This window comes from Naegleria fowleri, assembly GCF_008403515.1.
Source record: "Naegleria fowleri strain ATCC 30894 chromosome Unknown tig6, whole genome shotgun sequence".
Taxonomy (NCBI): domain Eukaryota; phylum Heterolobosea; class Eutetramitea; order Acrasida; family Naegleriidae; genus Naegleria; species Naegleria fowleri.
In genome coordinates, this window is record NW_025407938.1 from 867,326 (window position 1) to 885,986 (window position 18,661).

The 18,661-nt window shown below is 35.9% G+C and overlaps 9 protein-coding genes across 9 annotated transcripts; 4 read left to right on the forward strand and 5 right to left on the reverse strand.

Moving 5' to 3' along the window:
• Positions 1-53: 53 nt before the first annotated feature.
• Positions 54-2,688, reverse strand: FDP41_010651 (uncharacterized protein; the record flags this gene model as incomplete). Its single annotated transcript, XM_044700973.1, has 2 exons — positions 54-387; positions 692-2,688. 2 exons carry the CDS (start codon positions 2,686-2,688, stop codon positions 54-56), a joined length of 2,331 nt encoding a protein of 776 aa, XP_044568299.1.
• A 42-nt stretch (positions 2,689-2,730) lies between these two features.
• FDP41_010652 (uncharacterized protein) lies at positions 2,731-6,029 on the reverse strand (the record flags this gene model as incomplete). The annotated part of the gene is made up of 3 exons (XM_044700974.1): positions 2,731-4,153; positions 4,201-5,270; positions 5,322-6,029. 3 exons carry the CDS (start codon positions 6,027-6,029, stop codon positions 2,731-2,733), a joined length of 3,201 nt encoding a protein of 1,066 aa, XP_044568300.1.
• A 494-nt stretch (positions 6,030-6,523) lies between these two features.
• On the forward strand, positions 6,524-8,773 carry FDP41_010653 (uncharacterized protein; the record flags this gene model as incomplete). The annotated part of the gene is made up of 1 exon (XM_044700975.1): positions 6,524-8,773. The coding sequence occupies one exon, from the start codon at positions 6,524-6,526 to the stop codon at positions 8,771-8,773; it is 2,250 nt and encodes a 749-aa protein (XP_044568301.1).
• A 164-nt stretch (positions 8,774-8,937) lies between these two features.
• Positions 8,938-10,548, reverse strand: FDP41_010654 (uncharacterized protein; the record flags this gene model as incomplete). Its single annotated transcript, XM_044700976.1, has 1 exon — positions 8,938-10,548. The coding sequence occupies one exon, from the start codon at positions 10,546-10,548 to the stop codon at positions 8,938-8,940; it is 1,611 nt and encodes a 536-aa protein (XP_044568302.1).
• Positions 10,549-11,030: 482 nt separating this feature from the next.
• Positions 11,031-11,435, reverse strand: FDP41_010655 (uncharacterized protein; the record flags this gene model as incomplete). The annotated part of the gene is made up of 1 exon (XM_044700977.1): positions 11,031-11,435. One exon carries the CDS (start codon positions 11,433-11,435, stop codon positions 11,031-11,033), a length of 405 nt encoding a protein of 134 aa, XP_044568303.1.
• Positions 11,436-11,596: 161 nt separating this feature from the next.
• FDP41_010656 (uncharacterized protein) lies at positions 11,597-13,873 on the forward strand (the record flags this gene model as incomplete). Its single annotated transcript, XM_044700978.1, has 1 exon — positions 11,597-13,873. The coding sequence occupies one exon, from the start codon at positions 11,597-11,599 to the stop codon at positions 13,871-13,873; it is 2,277 nt and encodes a 758-aa protein (XP_044568304.1).
• A 156-nt stretch (positions 13,874-14,029) lies between these two features.
• FDP41_010657 (uncharacterized protein) lies at positions 14,030-15,483 on the forward strand (the record flags this gene model as incomplete). Its single annotated transcript, XM_044700979.1, has 2 exons — positions 14,030-14,903; positions 15,038-15,483. 2 exons carry the CDS (start codon positions 14,030-14,032, stop codon positions 15,481-15,483), a joined length of 1,320 nt encoding a protein of 439 aa, XP_044568305.1.
• Positions 15,484-15,686: 203 nt separating this feature from the next.
• FDP41_010658 (uncharacterized protein) lies at positions 15,687-16,619 on the reverse strand (the record flags this gene model as incomplete). Its single annotated transcript, XM_044700980.1, has 1 exon — positions 15,687-16,619. One exon carries the CDS (start codon positions 16,617-16,619, stop codon positions 15,687-15,689), a length of 933 nt encoding a protein of 310 aa, XP_044568306.1.
• Positions 16,620-17,216: 597 nt separating this feature from the next.
• FDP41_010659 (uncharacterized protein) lies at positions 17,217-17,837 on the forward strand (the record flags this gene model as incomplete). Its single annotated transcript, XM_044700981.1, has 1 exon — positions 17,217-17,837. The coding sequence occupies one exon, from the start codon at positions 17,217-17,219 to the stop codon at positions 17,835-17,837; it is 621 nt and encodes a 206-aa protein (XP_044568307.1).
• Between the last annotated feature and the right edge of the window lie 824 nt (positions 17,838-18,661).

The window sequence follows — 18,661 nt, forward strand, 5'->3', positions numbered from 1 at the left end:
TGTCATCAAGGTTAGTGTAAATTTCAAATATTGTTGTAAATTTCAATTATTATTCATGGTCGTGGGTATTTCATGTATAGTTTAAACTTGTTCAAATCAATGAAATTGGGATTAAAATCGTATTGTTGTTCAAATTCATTCCAGGTGAGTTTCAATTCTTCCATGAAAAAATGATTTCGTTTCATCCACATTTTAGTAATAGATCGATAAGCTTCCTTAGTAAATACTTTGTCCCATTTCTTACCCAATCCAACTTTAGCACCTGTTAGGCTATGGATATCTTGTTTAGTCTTGATGAGGTACAATAGTCGTTTGGAGAACTTCTTGTTATTCTTTGCATATATTGAGATATTATATAAATTCCTAAACATTTCTTTTCTTATATCACTAGTATTTACATTCAAAAATAATGTGTTGCATTGTCTCTCTACTACAGCAAGGACATAGCAAGTTCGTCTTGGATATCTTGTTTAAATTTTCCAAAGTCTTCATCACGTTCACTCTAATTTTAAATATTAGATTTAAGGTTCTGAAACCGATTCCTATTGAGGGGTAAATGTTGGTGAACTTTCTGTTCTTGGGAGGAAGGTTCTTTGGCGTATATGTTCTTTTGTGGAGGCGTTGAAATAGAAGTTTGTACATTGCTTGTCTAGTGTTTTGAGTGTATAATACATTGTTGATAATAATATACCAATTATTGGATGGAATATTAGTAAGAATTTTGTTACAATCAGCACCTTTCTTAGCAGCCCTATCTGCTAATTCATTTATGCGGCTATAGATATCTTGTTTACCTGTATGACTATTAACATGCATAATTTTGATCTGATCCTTCACTTTTAAATAATTACGAATTTCTTCAACATAAGGATCTCTAGATTTTCTGAATTGGAAAAGTTGGTCATAAATACTTTTCGCATCTATAACTATTGTTCTAGGAGTGTTGTTATCTAGCAATCTAACAACTGTGTGGAGCGCTTGAACTTCACTGTTGTAGGAAGTTCCTTGTCCTAAGGTGTGACTTGAGATGGAAACATTCTGATCAGTTACAATACCATATCCAGCAATATTATTGTTACACGATCCGTCAGTACCAATTAGTGTAGCTTTGTTCAAGAGGTTTGACATGGATGTGTTGTTACCAACATATTTGTAGTATTTGCTTTCGTCTTTGATTTTTCCAAAATCCATGCTATTGAGAATGTTGCGAATTTGGGTGACATGATTGGAATGTTTGATGTCATTATGTAATTTCACTTGTAAATTTTTAGGGTCAGGAACCCACATACTTAATCTGTTCCAATCTTTATAGAGCAGGAATTGTCTTAAACCTTTAGGGAATTTTCCATAAGGGATGAGAGTTTTTTCATGCCATTGGTCACTCGAATGCCACAATCTAATATTGGAAGATTTGTTCATGAAAATTATTCTCTTGAGATATTGAGGAATCCATGGGTCTGGTTTATACCAAGTAGGGATTGGATCATTGAGGATGTCAAAACCATGCTCCTGTTTGATTCGTTCACAAAGGAATCTTGTAGAAGATCCAAGACAAATATCATATTGTTCAAGGAACTTTCTGACTTTACACATTAGGTCCGAGTAACTCATTTCTTGAACAGAAATTAATCCAAGTCCACCTTTGTCTTGATGAGTATAAAACCACTCGAGAGCTAATTTTCTCTTGGTTCTTAATCTTTCACATATAAAGTTGCGAAAGAATTTATCAATTTGTTTCTCTAGATGGTCATTAGCAAGAGGAATTAGGTGGTACAGTGCATACGGAACAATGTCTGTGTTGATAATTTTGACAATGTTCTGTATTGGAAAATTCCAGCCAATAGAGTTAGTTCTTCTTTTAACTTCTTCAATAATTGAAGTAGTGTATTTCTTTTGTTCCTCAGTATTATTGGTAATATTATTACCAAGTATAATAATAGAATCATTACTTTTGATCGTACTTCCAGATAATGTCTTGATACTACATTCCTTATCAGAGAAGAGGTTAGTTTTGGAATGATCTAATTCCATGTGATAGCCATGAAGATAGGTTTCAATGTCATGCAAAGAATTTTCAATTTCAGGTAGTTCGTTGGAAAATGAGTTCAAATCATCAATCCATGCGCCTGTACTAATGTTCCAATAATTTGCAACACTAGCACCATTATATGTTATTTCTAAAAATTGTAAGAGAGGCTCAAGCGCAATTTTGAATGCAAGGGGAGAGAAGGTGTCGCCTTGTTTCAATCCATCTTTCACATTGAAACATTCAGATTTACCATTAGGTATAACAAACTTTGTCGTAGATTCACCTAATATTTCCAGAATTCCATCAGCAGTAATTTCATCAATCCCTAAGAATAGCAGTCCATCACGAAGCATAATTCTCGGTAATGAGTCATAAGCTTTTTTGATGTCAACAGCCAAACCATAAAAAGGTTTCTTGTCCTTTTTTGCCCAAGCAATCATATTGTAAATTGAAAGGACTCTGTGAATAGTTTTTCTGCCGTCTTCACCACCAAATTGAGCTAATGATAATCTTCCCTTTAACACTTCCTTCAATCTTTTGGTGATTAATTTAGTAGCTATTTTAAGTCCTGAGTCCATAAGGGCAATAGGTTTATAGTTAGCAGGGTTTGAGTGGTCCTTATTCTTTTTGTGAATTGGGAGAATGCTGACACTTTGCATAGATTCAGGAGTAAATCCAGTTGTAATGATATTTTCAATAATTTATAAAATTTCCTCCTGTAATTCCTTACACATGTATTTGATAGTTTTTTGTCTTAAACCTAGTTCATTGGGTGCTGTGGATTTCAAATTCTGAATTATCCATTCTTTCTCTTCCGTGGTAATTCTACCGAGTATTTTGTCATTGCAATTATCAATTAATGGATGTTTGTACTTGAAAAACTTGGTAATGTCAATTTGATGATTTCTTCCTCTAAAGTTGAGGTTTTGTTGATATTTGTCCTTGATCACATTGGCAACTTCATTGGGGTCACTAATTTCAGTTCCTTCGATAGATAATTTGTATGGTGGTGATGACGTTTTGTAAATTTTCTTTCTCAGATGTTTAGAGTTGGTTGCATAGTTTTGTTCCCACCATTTCATCTTTCTGTTCAAAGCCTTATCATGGCTCCATTTGATATGGTTCTTGATTTTCTCTTTGACACTTGCAAGACATTTTGGAACCTGTTCTAAAGTTTTACCAATAGTGGTCAAAAGTTTGTCACAAGGATATCCGTGCTCATTTCTATCAAGTATTAACATGAGCTTCTTATATTGCTTATTATATTTGTAGATTTTAGGATCAAGTTTAGGTGGATTGACCTCCACAAATTTGTCGCCTAGTTTATCACAAATGAAACGCCATTTGTCGTTATCAGATTCTAAATTCTTAACTTGAGATACACATTCTTTGCTAATGGCCAGCACTTCTTTCTTATTTTTGGGATCTTGAAAGTTACGCTTCTTCCGAATTAACAAAGGTGTTCGTTGACATGAGAGGTCAAGTAGAATTTTAACCATTTTGTGATCTGATATGAAGTTGGCATTCAGTACTTCTCCAGATGCAATTGGAAAATCTGTGGATATGTAATCTATTATAGACTTGGATTGTTTGTTAATAGTATAATGAAGGTGCCATGATAAATGAGGGAAAGGATAGTAATTAAGATTTCTCTTGTTAATAAGATCTAGTATGTTTTGATCAGTTCTTCTAGATTCGTTTGAGGAGTGATTCTCGGATAAAATCGCATTGTAATCACCTCCAATAATGATTTTGTAGTTAGGATATTTTTCAATTAGGTTGTCAAGAATATATGTGAATTCACATCTGTCAGCTGGTTGATTTGGAAAGTACGCAGAAATTACTAGAGTATTAATTGAATTGATTTTACATTTCACGCCAATAATTCGCGCGTTATTCTTAATGATCGGATCTAAGATGATTTCTTCAATATCTTTGAAAGTGCTTTTGTTGAGGCAAATAGATACACCACAGGAATCTCTTGGATTGTGATAATATGTAAATGAAGAATAATATATAGAGGGAAAATCTGGACCAATGTAGACGCTTTTAACTTCCTGGAGCATGATTATATCAGGAGTGATTGAGTTGAGGTAGCCTCTTAGGGCTGATAATGGTTCTGCTCTGAGACCATTAATGTTGAGGGTTAGAATAGATAATTCTGGAGCTACTGAAGTGAATCAAGTAGTTTTAGCTTTTTGTGACACTCATCAATTTCCTCTTGATATATCTTCCTCTTGGTATTATCTTTTGTACAACCAGACAGAAATGTTAGAGTAGCAATTCTATTGGTAATCATTAATTCTTCATTATTTGCTCTGATAATATTAGCCATTTCCTTAAATCCCATAGCCAATTTCTGATTCTGTCTTGCCTCAAGTTCTGCAATTCTTTTATCCATAGAAGCTTCAATTCTCTTGATTTCTTTTAGGTGATCTTGTTGCACTTTTTCAAGAGTAAAGGAAACGTCTTTCGCTGCAATTTTAGAAGATCTGCCTAAATTTTGTGAAATTTTGTGAACTGTATCAGGTTTCTTTTCCAGGAAATCTTCTAGAATTGGATAATTGAGAGCAAAATCCAATGTCCATTCATTCATTCCATATGCAGCATGGTTTACCAATCTGATGGCATTAGATAGATTGTTGAGTCTAATCAAACATATTCTCTTCTCTTGATTGATGATAAGTATGGATACAGGTTGGTCATTATTGTATTTTCTGGCAAGAGAGGATTCCGTTTGTATTCTAGCTCTAATCAAATCATTTCTTTCAGGCCATCTACCAATGATGTCAGAGTATTGCACATCCATTGCATAGTTGAATGGTATGTCGATTTTCATAGTGACTGTTTCCTCTGTTCTAGGAATAGTGATATCATATGTTTTTGCCTTACATAGATTATTTCTGGCTTTCATACTTTTGACAGTGATCACTGCTGCCATTTCTTTACCAATTCTAGCTGTAGCAATTTCAACAATGGGTTCACCAGTATCGCTTTCAATAGCATTCCTCCAATCTGCCTTGACTGTAGTTTTCCATAGTTCTCCTATTGGAATATTATGGACACGTATAATTTTGTTGGTGTCGTTTTCACATGATGAAGTGATATTGACTTCTTTAAATTTTGTACGTAATGTTTCAACTGCCTGTTCTACTTGAGCGCAATCTTCAATAGTGACAATTATGGTATTATTGAGCTTAATAATCGGATTGATGGTGACATATTTGCCACTAAGTTTGTCCTTAATTAATTCAATTACCTCATTCTATTCAAATATTTTGCTATATCTAACAGCAATATATCTGGGAGGAGTGATTTCCTTCACTGCTATGTCATTGATGTTGAATTCTTCATTGTCTTGTTGGACATTACTACTTTTCTTGTTCTCAGATAATAGTTTGTTAATATTCTTCATTCTTTCCTTCCATAACTCCCAAACATGTTTTCTGTCCTTATGGTTTTTAAAAGCCTTTCTTTCTGTGGTGATTTCGTATTTAATGTCATCAGAGAGTATTCTGAGAGTGGCTTTTACAACATGTTGGAAATTTAAGGTCATAGGGTTGTGTGGGCTAGCAATAACAGATACAATTTCTAAAATCTGATCAGTGTCAAGAAGAGTTCTGTTTGTATCTAGTTTAGCATTATTGTGTTTGAGAAAAGTTTTACCAACAATTTCATCAACTGACATGTCTTGTATGTTGAGGTTATTAGTCAGCTCATTATCCAACAATTCAATGTTGTCTTGGTTACTCATGCTCATACTATTAGTTTTAGCGGCCAATTCTTCATCAGCTATTGGATCAATAGTTGGGTACAATCTAGTGTCAACACTAGTAGAGCAATTGTGAGTAGGGTTGAGATTATTTGTCAAATTGGGCTCATTATCTACAGATGAACTAGCAGAAGCAATGTAGTCGCTTAATGATTGAAGTGAGCTAGAGTGCTTGGGTCCATGGTTGGATCCATGGTTGGGTCTTGTTTTACCGATCTTGCTGGGCATCCTAATTGAATTATTCTTCTTTTTTTTTAATTTGTATAACGAATCTGATCTTGTTGGTCTGATTAAATACCATTCAGTCAATAGTGCTTTGATCTTAATAACTGCCATCGTAATAGGGTCTTGATTACAGTTTGATCACAACGGTAACAATCTCAGTATTTATAACCGGTGGTACCAAATCAGTACAGTACTTCGTAGAGAGGGAGAGATAAGTTTTAAATTTAAGTTTAATGATTCGGAGATGGTTCTTTATGTGGTGATAAAGGGTGCTCAAGGTGGGCACTTAGCGGAGGTGTTGTGTTATTTTTTTTTCCTCGAAAATCAAATTTATGAATGCTCATTCTTTGATCTTGTAATTGGATGATGACCGATCCCACTTGGGGTCAATCAAACTTTCAATAAAATTTTTTGATCTTGAAATGGAATCCATGCGAACACTTCGTTGGATCCAAAACTCTTCAATTAAAATTTTGATTGAATTGCGAGAAAAAAAAATGAAGCAATCACCCATGTCGAGCCTTGTTGTGGCGTCATCTTCTTCCATCATGAAGAAATCATCACTACTCATGAAACATATCAAGAGTAATTGTACGACCACTTTGGCTTTAACATCATCATTCTCTCCATCTCTCTCAAGATTATATCATCATTCCATGTGGAATCTATCATCATCATCAGGGAATCATCATCTCATCCATGATAAGAAGAACAACATCCTCACCCACAACAATACAACAAGTATCCTCCTCAATAATCAGCTCATGAATAATAACACCCGATTCTTCTCTCTCCGAACCAATATGTTGAGAAACAATGAACAAACCAAACCCACCATTCCTGATTTATCGGGAGGTAATGGAACGAATATTCTTGAAATTCCTCAAGTGGAATCGGAGGTGGATTCTGAAGGATTTGTTACCGTGAAGAATATAAGAAACTTGGCCATTATTGCTCACGTCGATACAGGTAAAACTACCATGATTGATTGTTTATTGAAACAAACAGGAACTATTAAGAGTGATGCTGAGGAACGTACTATGGACAGTTTAGCTTTGGAAAAAGAGAGAGGTATTACCATTATGGCTAAATTGACCTCCGTGCAATATAAGGGTGAATATATCATTAATATTGTGGATACTCCGGGACATGCTGATTTTTCAGGTGAAGTAGAAAGAGTCATGTCCATGGTGGATGGTGTGTGTTTGTTAGTAGACGCTACAGAAGGTGTGATGGCTCAGACCAAATTCGTTTTGAGAAAGGCGTTGGAACATGGTTTGAAACCCATTGTGATTTTTAATAAGGCAGATCGTGAAACAGCAAGAATTGGTGGTGAAGTTGAGAATGAAGTGTTTGATTTGTTTATTGATTTGGGAGCCACTGAGGAGCAATTAGATTTTCCAATTTTGTATGCGAGTGCAAAGAATGGTTGGGCAGTGAATGATTTTGAAAATGATCCACGAGTGGACACGGCACCAATTTTTGAGGCCATTCTCAAACACATTCCATGTCCAAGAGTTAAACCATCAGCTACCTCACCATTCCAAATGTTGGTGAGTACGGTGGATTATGACAGAATTTTTGGTAGAATTGTGACAGGTAAAGTGTACGGAGGAAGTATTAAACCAGGTGATCGAGTGAAAGTCATGAGTAGAACAGGAGAAGTTTTGGAAGAGGGTAAAGTGTTGCAAGTCATGCAACGTATTGGTATGAATAGAACTCCTGTGAAAAGAGCACTCTCAGGATCCATTGTTTCCATCGCTGGTATTTCTAAGGCTGGTGTCACAGATACTGTTTGTGACGTTAAACAAGTGACTGAACCAATTCCTGCAAAGCCCATTGATCCTCCAATTTTGAGTGTCATGTTTTTAGTGAATGACAGTCCTTTGGCAGGTAGAGAAGGTAAATTGTGTTCAGCCACTCAACTTCGAGCTCGTTTATTGAAAGAAGCAGAAATGAATGTGAGTTTGACCATTAAACCCATCGGAGAGTCCTTTGAAATTATGGGTCGTGGTGAAATGCAAATTGCTGTCCTCATTGAAAACATGAGACGAGAGGGCTATGAATTCCAAGTATCACCACCTCGAGTTATTTTCCAAGAGAAGGAAGATTTAAAAGAAGTTTTGGAACCCATTGAAGAAGTTACCATCGATGTTGACAATTCCTTGGCAGCGCAATGCATGGAAAAACTCTCCAAGAGAAAGGGTGAACTTGTGGACTATAAAGTGGAGGGAACCAAGGCAAAATTGATATATCGTGTGCCAACACGTGGTCTCATTGGTTATGCTGCCGAGTTCAGATCAGACACTCGTGGAGAAGGTCTTCTTAATCACATCTTCTCGTCCTATGAAGAACATAAGGGACCCATTGAAAAGACAAGAAAGGGAGTCATGATTTCACTCGAAGAAGGTAAAGGTACTCCATATGCTTTGGGTCCACTCGAAGCAAGAGGACAAATCTTTATTACTCCTTCAACCGATTGTTATGAAGGAATGATTATTGGAGAACACAGCAGAGAAAATGATATTGAGGTCAATCCATGTAAGGAAAAACATTTAACAAACATGAGAGCTGCTGGTAAAGAAGATGCCATTCGATTGGCACCACCGAGAATCTTCCAATTAGAAGAAGTTCTTACCTACATTCAACAGGATGAACTCGTTGAAGTGACACCCAAGAGTATTCGTTTGAGAAAGAAAATTTTGAGTGCAATGGATCGAAAATTATCCAAACGAAAGGAAAAGTAAATTGAACTATACGAGCTAGGTGGAGTAGTTGATTTATCATTTATTTACAGTACTAGTAAATGGCAATGACTTTAGAAAAGTGCACTGTTGTGATTGCTGACAAAAGTATTCTTCTGAAGTCAATGCTGTTACTAGTCACATTCTTCTCGAAAAGTATATTTCATTTATTTTCTTTGTTCGCTGGAAATACTAGAGGAAGATGTGATGTCTGGCAACTCGTGATAGTCATCAATTTTCTCATAAGTCAATAATCTTCGATGATACTTTGAATTAAGAGGATCCAAACTGTTATATAAGAGTTTGAAACATCGATGTTGAGGTATGACCTCTTCAGAATAATCCTCATTAAAGTTGAATAACCATGCTACCATTCTTCCATGCTTTACAACCGATTTGGCAGCAAATTCGAGCAAGTCTTGATACATTTCCTTCACGTCATACGTAATTGTTCCTGGAAAATAATTTTCTCGTTCGAGGGCAGTGCTATTAGGATCGAGAGGTTTGTGTCGTCCAATCTTTCTTGGACCCTCTCTGTTACCATACGGTGGATCACATACAATGGCATCTAAAAACGGTCGAGCAATTTTGTGATTTTTGTGACACATGCTTCGCCATACTTGTGTTTGAGACATGTCGACCCTTAGTAACTCGAGTCCTGCCTTTCTTGTTAAGCCGTATTGATCAAAATTGGTTTGAATATTTGCGTCACTCTCAACATTTCCTTTTTGACGAAAATTTTTTCCTCTCACTACACGAATATCCAAATCAGAGCCAATCACATGAGAACCATAGTGAGCCACAGAAACAATAATCGATCCAGTACCCACAAATGGGTCATAAATGAGAGTTTTGCTACTGGCAAGAGCCATGTTTGCGCTGAGGAATGACAGCGTTGCATTCATGCTAGTGGTTCCAATATATTTTCGTTTCTTCAGGTCATATTCGGTGATGAGATGTCTACCACCTTCTCCAATTTTTCGTGTGAAATAAATGGTCTTTAACACAGCTTGATGAGTTGGTGGATTCTGTGATGATGTATCTTTGGTGCTATTTGATGACGTCGGAGAAGAGGATGATGACTTTTTCTTTTTAGTTGGTGGTCCTTGAGCTGATGAATTGGTACTAGTAGAATTGTTTCCTCCATGATTGGTATTTGTTGCGTCATTTGGCGGTAGAGTTTCTTTGTGTTTTGATAAATCATTGTCATTTTGGATTGAACCGTCACTAGATGACTCACAATTCGTGGACGATGATGTTAATAAATTACTAGAAGACTTCTTATCTTGGTGTAAGTGAGACCCGGGGATACTGGGACTATCATAATCTTGAAATATATAAAATTCTTGTTGGGGGTTTAGTAAATCAACCTTTCCCTTCCATGGAATAGTTGTGAATCGTTTCAATAAATCCACCTTTTCCTTCTTTTTCCATCGACATCCATAATTTTCCACGACAATCCGATAAGAGACATCCTCACGTAAAATCTTTCCAACATGCTCACTATTCTTCTCACAATACTCTCCACATTGTTGGACACATTCTTCGGGTGTACTAGCAACTCCCCAAACTTCATAAATTCCTTGAATTAATACGGATCGGGAAACGAGTTTTTTGGCATCCTCTTCCGATGGCAATTCTATAAAATAAAACACTTCATCCTCTCGTAACTTTCTACTGTGTTGCATGGGAATGTTGTTCACCCGAGCACAGCTCTCCAAATCCGGCAGACGAAAGTACGAATAATCATTGATGAAACGAACAAGAAATTGTGGCATTTTTTTGTTTACAATTTCAATTTGCAGTCAGATAGACGTTAGTTGAATCATTCATTTCCGATGATTCAAGTGCAAATTGATTTATGGTCAAAGTAAAGAATTCTGATGTGGTGTAATATTGGAAGGTCTGAAAGAGACGAATTTCTCATTCATCATCGTGTTCAATTAATTGTTTGTTTTTACTACTATAATTTTATTGTTGTTGATGGTTACTTAGAATGATTAGCCAAGAAGTGCAGAGTCGGAAGAATAGGATGTTTGTACGAAAATATTATTGGTTAAAGAGAAGCGTATGGATGGTTGCCATTTGCCATCATGAAAATTTGAAAATGATGAGTGAAATGATAAAGAGGGTGTTGAGAAAAAATCGGATGGTTCAATTTGTTGTAAATTCAAAGTTGTTCCTTTGAAAAACTATAATTCATCATCATCACACATCATCAGATTCAACACAAATAATAATATATTATAGCACATTCAAATTAGAGTTGTTCTTCAATCTTATTCTTCCTCTTCCAATACAAGTGTGCTTGTTTGAAACTTTCATCCCACACCTTTGGGTCCCATCCTTTCGGAATAACTTGAGGTTTTGGAGGAGCCAATCCCATATTGGCCAACAACTTTAAAACATGCTCTGATGGTTGGGCACCTTGGCCGAGCCAATACTTGACTCTATCAATATCAATATAACAAGTCTTGAATTTATCTTGTGGATTCAAAGCCTCCTGGAAAAACATGTAATTCATACTCTTTGCTCTCGGATCATAAACTCCAATTTTCTCAACAATATTTCCCGATGAAACAGAACGACGAGAGTCTACCACCACCAAACGGTAGATGGGATTGTTCTTGACGCCCATACGCTGCAAACGAATTCGGCAAACCATTTTTTTTTCAAAAAAAATAAAAAAAAATTACCAATTTCGTTTTGATCGAACGTTCTTCTCGGTGAAACAACAATACCTTCGAATTGCGAATTGATTCAAGAATCTTATTTTATAAAGTTTTTTTTTGCAATACAATAGAAAGGATAATTTAATTGTAAAAGATGGACATTACCACTCCAGAATGGACTCATTTATTTGTTCATCATATATTTGATTTTATGACTGGATCCGAGCTCTTGAATCAGACATGTCTGGTGTGTTCGATATTCAATCATCTTGTCAAAATGTACATTTCTAAACAAACTATTCATGTATGGAAAATGGAGAGCAATGCAAGAAAATTTTCATTGAAAAAAACGGACAAACTGTTGGAAATGATTTTGCCATTGTTGGATAATGATCAAATCCATTCATTGCAGGAATATGATACTTTGAGTTGTATTCAATACATGCCAAATATTGTATTTGAATCAATGTTCTATAACATACTATCATCGGAGCTCAACGAAGATGAGCGCAGACAAGTGTCACGATTCATGAAACACACAGTCGAAGCGGGACCTTTCCTTCTTTCACAAGACAATTCCCATAAATCAAGTGAAATCAGGGGTGGATACTCTCTTCGCATGCAATACGAAGACGAGGAGCCTGTTTCCTATTTGCTTTCAGAATTTACAAATCACACAAAAATTCATACGTTACACATTGAGACAAATTCACCTTCGTTTTACCATTCTTTTCAAAAGCAAAAATTATTTCGCAAGTATGAAGAAACAATTTTAAATCAAATATTTCTGTACAGGTCTTTGATACTGAAAGCAAATGATGACTTGGACGAACGAATATGTCAAGCAATCAATCCACATGCACAACATGTAACATTAACCTTTAATACTTATACCATGTCAAAGATAGCATCAATATGCAACCGATTTGACTCATACAACATCAAAGCACTGTTGCGAATCGAAAGTAATGCCCAACATCGTAGTACAGCGAATACTTCTCAATTTCTAACACTTTTTGATGTCATATTAGAGTTTACAAGCTCGAAGGGTTTCAAAATTCAGAACACTTCAAAATTGTCTTCAAATTCTTCTTCAAGTCATGTCCTGTTTCGAGATGAAATTTCATGCATTAAGAAATTATCCATTCTCGATTCTCAGCCCATTGACATTATTCCAACTGGTCTCGAGGAATTACGTTTAGAGAGGATACACTTTAAAGACGGATCCGAATTTATTCAGCTTCTACGAGGGAATTGTGATTCTTTGGAGACACTTCATTTGTGTAATATCATAATTCCCTATCATTCATTCTTCGTACTCAACGGCAAACCATTCTCTTTCCCAAAGCTGAAACATCTCATCATTGATGGATGTTCTATGGACGGAGAAGAAACTACGCTCAATACCAACGACAGTGACAACAACAAGCCAGGAGTTGCCTCTTGGAAAAGAATTTTCGATTTGAATCAATCAAGTGCTCAGTTACAAACTCTTACATTCAAAAGAAACATTCCCGAGTTGACACATCTTCCATTCTCACGAATTTGTTCTCTCAAACAACTCGTATGGGAACAATTGGAAAATGTTGAGGACTTTAAACGTTTATCACAATTTCCATATCTTGTTGATTTGCAGCTGATTTATAATCGAGAATTCGATCAAATTGCACTTTTTCACCTTGGAGACAAGCTTAAATATTTAACACGATTCATCATTTCTGGAAAGATCAATTCTCCAATTTTGGCTGCTAAGGAATTGCAAAATGCCCTTTCATCATTTTCCATGAAAAATGCTACACGATTTATTCATCTTGACAAACAAGAACTATTTTCAAAGAAGGACGACGAAAGAGATTACCAGTTTGAGCTCTCCATGAATCATATGAACATGAAGGCAGATCAAAAAAAAATGTCACAACTCAACATTATCTCTATATTGATTCACTTGGGATCATCTCTTCAACATGACAACACTCAGCCATATGCCAACTTGTCACCCTTCTCTGAATATTTCAAATCTATATTTTTTGAAGGACTTTTTCCCTGTGTCATTTACTCGAGATTCCTCAGCTCTGGATTGAAATTCAAGAATTTTGTTGTTTCTAATTTTGACATGGTGATTGAGGTTCTTGTTCCCTTGCTGTTGTATCATCCAAAATTACAATGGGTCACATCATCAAGAACAACAACATTTGCCTCACCTTCTCATCAAACATTCACTGATTTCAGCATGAAAATTTCATCTTGTCAAGCTGATTTGTTGAGTGGAGGACGAGATCTTGATATTCACAATAATAATGGACTTGTCATGCTTGTATTATTTGTGGAAAAGGAACAGATTATTCATGTGACTTGTGAACTCAATCCAAACAATCTCACTCCTAAACGTCTGAAAGAAATTGAACAAAATTGGATCAAAATTTATCGATAGTGAATTCAATTGATGAAAAAACATTTTTGACAATTTTATTCATTTAATTCCTGAATCAAAGGACCAAGGGCCTTGATATTTCCATAAGGATGACCCTTTGTAAAATCTGTAAAACCACGACCATTCAAGTTCGGAGTTCTTCTTTTTTCAAAAAAAATGTCTTCCAATCATGACGAGGAGGATCAAGTTGATTTTGTAGCACTCGGAAATGATGATTCTTCTTCGGGAAAGATTCATCCAACACCGATTAAACATGTACCTGTTGATTTTGTTTGCCGCTTTCATCATAATCTTCCCGATCTGGAAAATATCAATCCGACCTTCTTGGGACCAGAAAATGAATTAACGCATTGTCCCTGTGTAGTCGTATTCGGTGGTACAGAAACGTTTGGAGCCTTTACGCAGACAAATTCAATGTATGTGTTGGAGTGTGGAAATATTGCATCAAGAAATCAAGTAGTGAGCTTGTGCAATCAGGAACAGATCGACTATTATGTAGATGGAAATTTAATTTCGAACCAAAAAGGGAATGATAAATATGATGAAAGTTCTTCTACATCTTCTCGGTCAGAATTCTTGTTTCAATGGAAAGAAATTGAGTATGGCTCATCAGAACAAATTCCAAGTGCAAGAGAATTTCCATGTTTTTCATATGAGAGACATTCACAGAAATGCTACTTGTTTGGTGGCTATGGTGGACATTACTTTAATGACGTATGGGAATTTAATTTGCGTAACAAAACTTGGACGCGTTTAGTGACACAAGGAAACGTGCCATCTGCAAGATGTGGATGTTCTGGAATGGCGAACAGATTTGGATTAGTGGTCTTTGGTGGATTCAATGGCACTTATTTGGATGATTTTTATTTTTTGGATTTCAAATCCAAGACTTGGATAAAAATTGATTCACGCTCGATGAATGATTCCCCAAGAACTCTCACTGTGTTAACTAACAACAGTTTCATTTCTGATTGCTCGTTTTTTATCTTTGGTGGATACTCTGGAACACAGTACAAGAATGATTTTTTCGGTATGTCAAATGTTATATATAACATTTAATTTCTTTATCTTTTTCTTTTTGATATAATTTCTATATCTTTTCTTTTGTGATGGAATTGTCACATTTTGTGGAAACTGTCGGTTGTTCTTTATTGTGATCAATAGCTTTTGATTTTAATTATAATAATGATGCTCGACATTTGGGCAAATGGAAATATTCACTAAGAAACTTAACACCTACTAATTCCAGTTTCAAAGCCAATAGTTTAATGCTTCGAGGATTGTCAAGTATTTATGGAACACATATGGCTCCTGGCCATCACTCACTTCTCATTTCTGGCTACATGAATAACACGTCTGTTTTATACGAGTTGGAAGAGAAAACAAAAACACTCTATGTCTACGACATTCCAAGTACTGCTCAAGAGTTTGACACTGAAATTGATTCAAGTTTGGTGTTTGAGTTGGACGAAAGAACTGTTGGAGTGCTTTCAAAACATTGCTTGCTGGTTCTGGGTGTACGATCTTTCAAATTAGATTTCCCATTTTTGTGCTTTAGACGGTTGTACAAACCTGAAGCCTACTCAGATGTTCGATTTGAATGGAAATGACAGTTGAATTATGTAAGAAAATTATCACACAACATGTCTTGGTCCATTAGTAATTACACGAGACTAAATATGACTCTCCAAATTGGGAGTTTTTCAAAAACTCGTGTTCAATGCAAATACGTTCACTTGATTTTGTGGGAACAGGTTTTGCGAACAACTCACTTGGAATGAACAATGGTATTTTTCAAAAAGTCTCACAGTTTTCATCGTTTTTGGAATTCTCGTTCATTCACATATCTTCCAAATCGTGCGTCTTCGTTATTATTGATCGATAGGGTTGGGCTTTGTATGGGTCTAAACGTTTTGTGATCGTGGTTGACCGGACTGGTCACAAAATGTTTAGACCTATACAAATGATTCGTGTGATTTTTGGAAGGACTATTTTGCTGTTCCTGAAAAGTATTTTTGTAGTTTGAAAGAGGCGATTGCTGATAATCATTGTGATATGGGGAATACAAATTTCTTGGAGGAGGTGGATAGTACATGGGTTGCATTGGCTTGAAATTTGAACCATACGTGTCCGAAGGTTCATAACGTTGTTGATAATAGTTTGGTTGCTGAGTCTGAACAGAGTTCAACTGACGGAATGGAGATGTCACAGGTTGATAGACAGTGCTTACTTGACTCTGTACAAAGGGACTTGAGAAGGTCACCCCGCCATTTCGATAATTTTCAGGAGGAGCAAGAAGGATTTTTCTTGCCTGTCCTATTAATTCTTCCTTTTTTTCTGAACTCGTGGAAGCCTGATACAATGCTTCAGCAAGAGGTGGAAAAAACATGTTGTAATCAGTCTGAGTGGTTGTGGAAGTTTTTCCAAGAATATCAGACGCAGGACTCTTGTCTTCTTCTTCCCTCACTTTTGAGGAAAGTATTTTACCGTTTTCTTTATCAATTTTTAGAGACACATTGAGCACACCTTTTTTCTTCTTTGTGAAGGAGTCTTCATCACTCTCCTCATCGTCTTCGTCATCATCGGAACCACTGTGTTCCGATCCCGTTTCATCTTCTTCGTCCTCTTCTTCGTCACCCTCTTCTTCGGATCCACTCCCTTCACTATCTTCTTCTTCTTCTTCGGATGCACTTTCCTCCGAAGTCTCTTCTTCAGAAGATTCCTCCTCCTCTCTCTTTCTGGGCATGGCAATTGGTAGTGGAATTGGAGAATTTTTTTTTTAAATTAATTTGTAATTTCGGGCGGGGAAAGAGACGGCACGATATTGATGGTTGTCTGTGAGAATTTTGATGTTTTCCAGTGTTCAATTTGTTGTCTATCGCTCCTCAGGTGGATTTGCACTACCAATTGGTACCTCTCTGGAAAATAGAATTCTCAAAACCAAATAAATTGCACATTTGGCGCTCTTTAAGTAATCCAACGATTAACATCGATTCGAGAAATCTGAGTTTATTCTACCACACGCGTGTAGGATACTTCCAACATCTAAGCATCAATCTCTTAAACTTTCTCTGCTTGAGAGTCTTTTAATTAACATGTCCATCTTCTCACACTTTGTGGTAAATGATGCTAATTTTTTAAAGATGATTCCAATCAAATTCGTTTAACAGACGTAAGTCAAGGTCCTTACTATCTAAGAAAATATCACATACAAAAGGCTCGCGACGTTGAAGAAGCAGCAACAAAATGGTATGCTTCTGCCACCAAGGCTTATGTTGGCTTTATATTCAAAGCCAGATCGTTCAAAAATATCAAGTCTAAATTGCAACGGCATTTTCTCAACATGCCATCGTTGACGGATGGCCATTCTTTCCAACAAACTGAAACATTTTCATGTTTCATTCAAAAACTCAGCAAAGAAGAAACAATTATTGTTTGTGCCAACCAACATGCATACAATGTGGCTTGTGTGCTAAAATATTTAGAAAAAACTTATCCCTCCAATTCTTCTATTGAATGCAACAAAGAAATAATTCAGTCTGATAATATTGAGGATTTGTTGCCCTTATCCTCTAAAAGAGAGGAATTATTGCTAAAATTTCAAAAGGGAGATGTAGTTATTGTTCCTTCAGAACAAAGTATCCACGAGAGGGATTCTTCGGGAGGTGAATTTGGGGAATTTCTTTCCAAAGATTTAGTTGCCCCATCATCAGACTACAGTACCGACTCGCAAGCTGTTTTCACTAATCGGGTGAAAATAATGTCAAGAGATAAGAAAATTATAACATTGCAAAACAAAATGGAAATATTGGAGCAAGAAAATGCTTTCATGCATCGCAAAATGGAAATAATGGAGCAAGAAAATGCAAAAATGAACAGAAAACTGCAAGAAATGACAGAAAAATTTGAAAAACTGTTTAATCAGATTAACAATAAAACAAGTCTTGGCTCAAAATCGAAATAGAATAATTGGGGTTGATCAAACTACACAAATGATCTTGCGAAACTGATGTCTTAATTTAGATCTATCTTCAAGTTTTTGCAACTTAATAGTATGAGGGCTCTTAAACCTGCCTCGGAAAGAAATGATTGCTTTAATGATTTTCCTTCTTAAGGATCATATAGAACTAGAATACATGGACACAAATTATGGAAGAATAGACGACCAAGCGACGATCGGATTCATTTACAACGGCTTTCCTTTTCGTCCGCTGTCTAATTGCTTGGTGGTCATAGCCATTCTAGAAAACCCCAAATTCGTATGATGTCAATACAAAGATTTCTTTTGTTGTTCCATTCATAACAGAATTCTGTTGGTTGCCATGTCCATCATTATGAAAGTTGGCGAACTAGTTAATTTGAATTTCTACCTTCTTTGAATAAATTAGTGTTTATGTATTCTAGTTCTATACCATCTCAGAAGGAAAATTCATCAAAGCAATCATTTCGAACATCCTTGATCACTGATACCACTACTTTAACGAGAAAACCTCTTTCTTATTGAAGACGATATCAAACAAATCCAGAAACACTATTGTCTTCAAAAACACAATCACTTCTATTTAATATAGTTCATAATATTTAAGCAAGATCATCCTATATGATTATTAGAGAATTAGGTTCATATTGTTGATGAATCTTGTCATTGAAGGAATATTTGACTCTGTTGGAATGTCAGTGACCAAAATGGCTCTCGAAAATTGTAATTGATTTCATCATTAACTCTTATCACACTCTTCAACTTGAAATTAATCACCTTTCTACACCCTTTCAGTCGAACATTAGAGA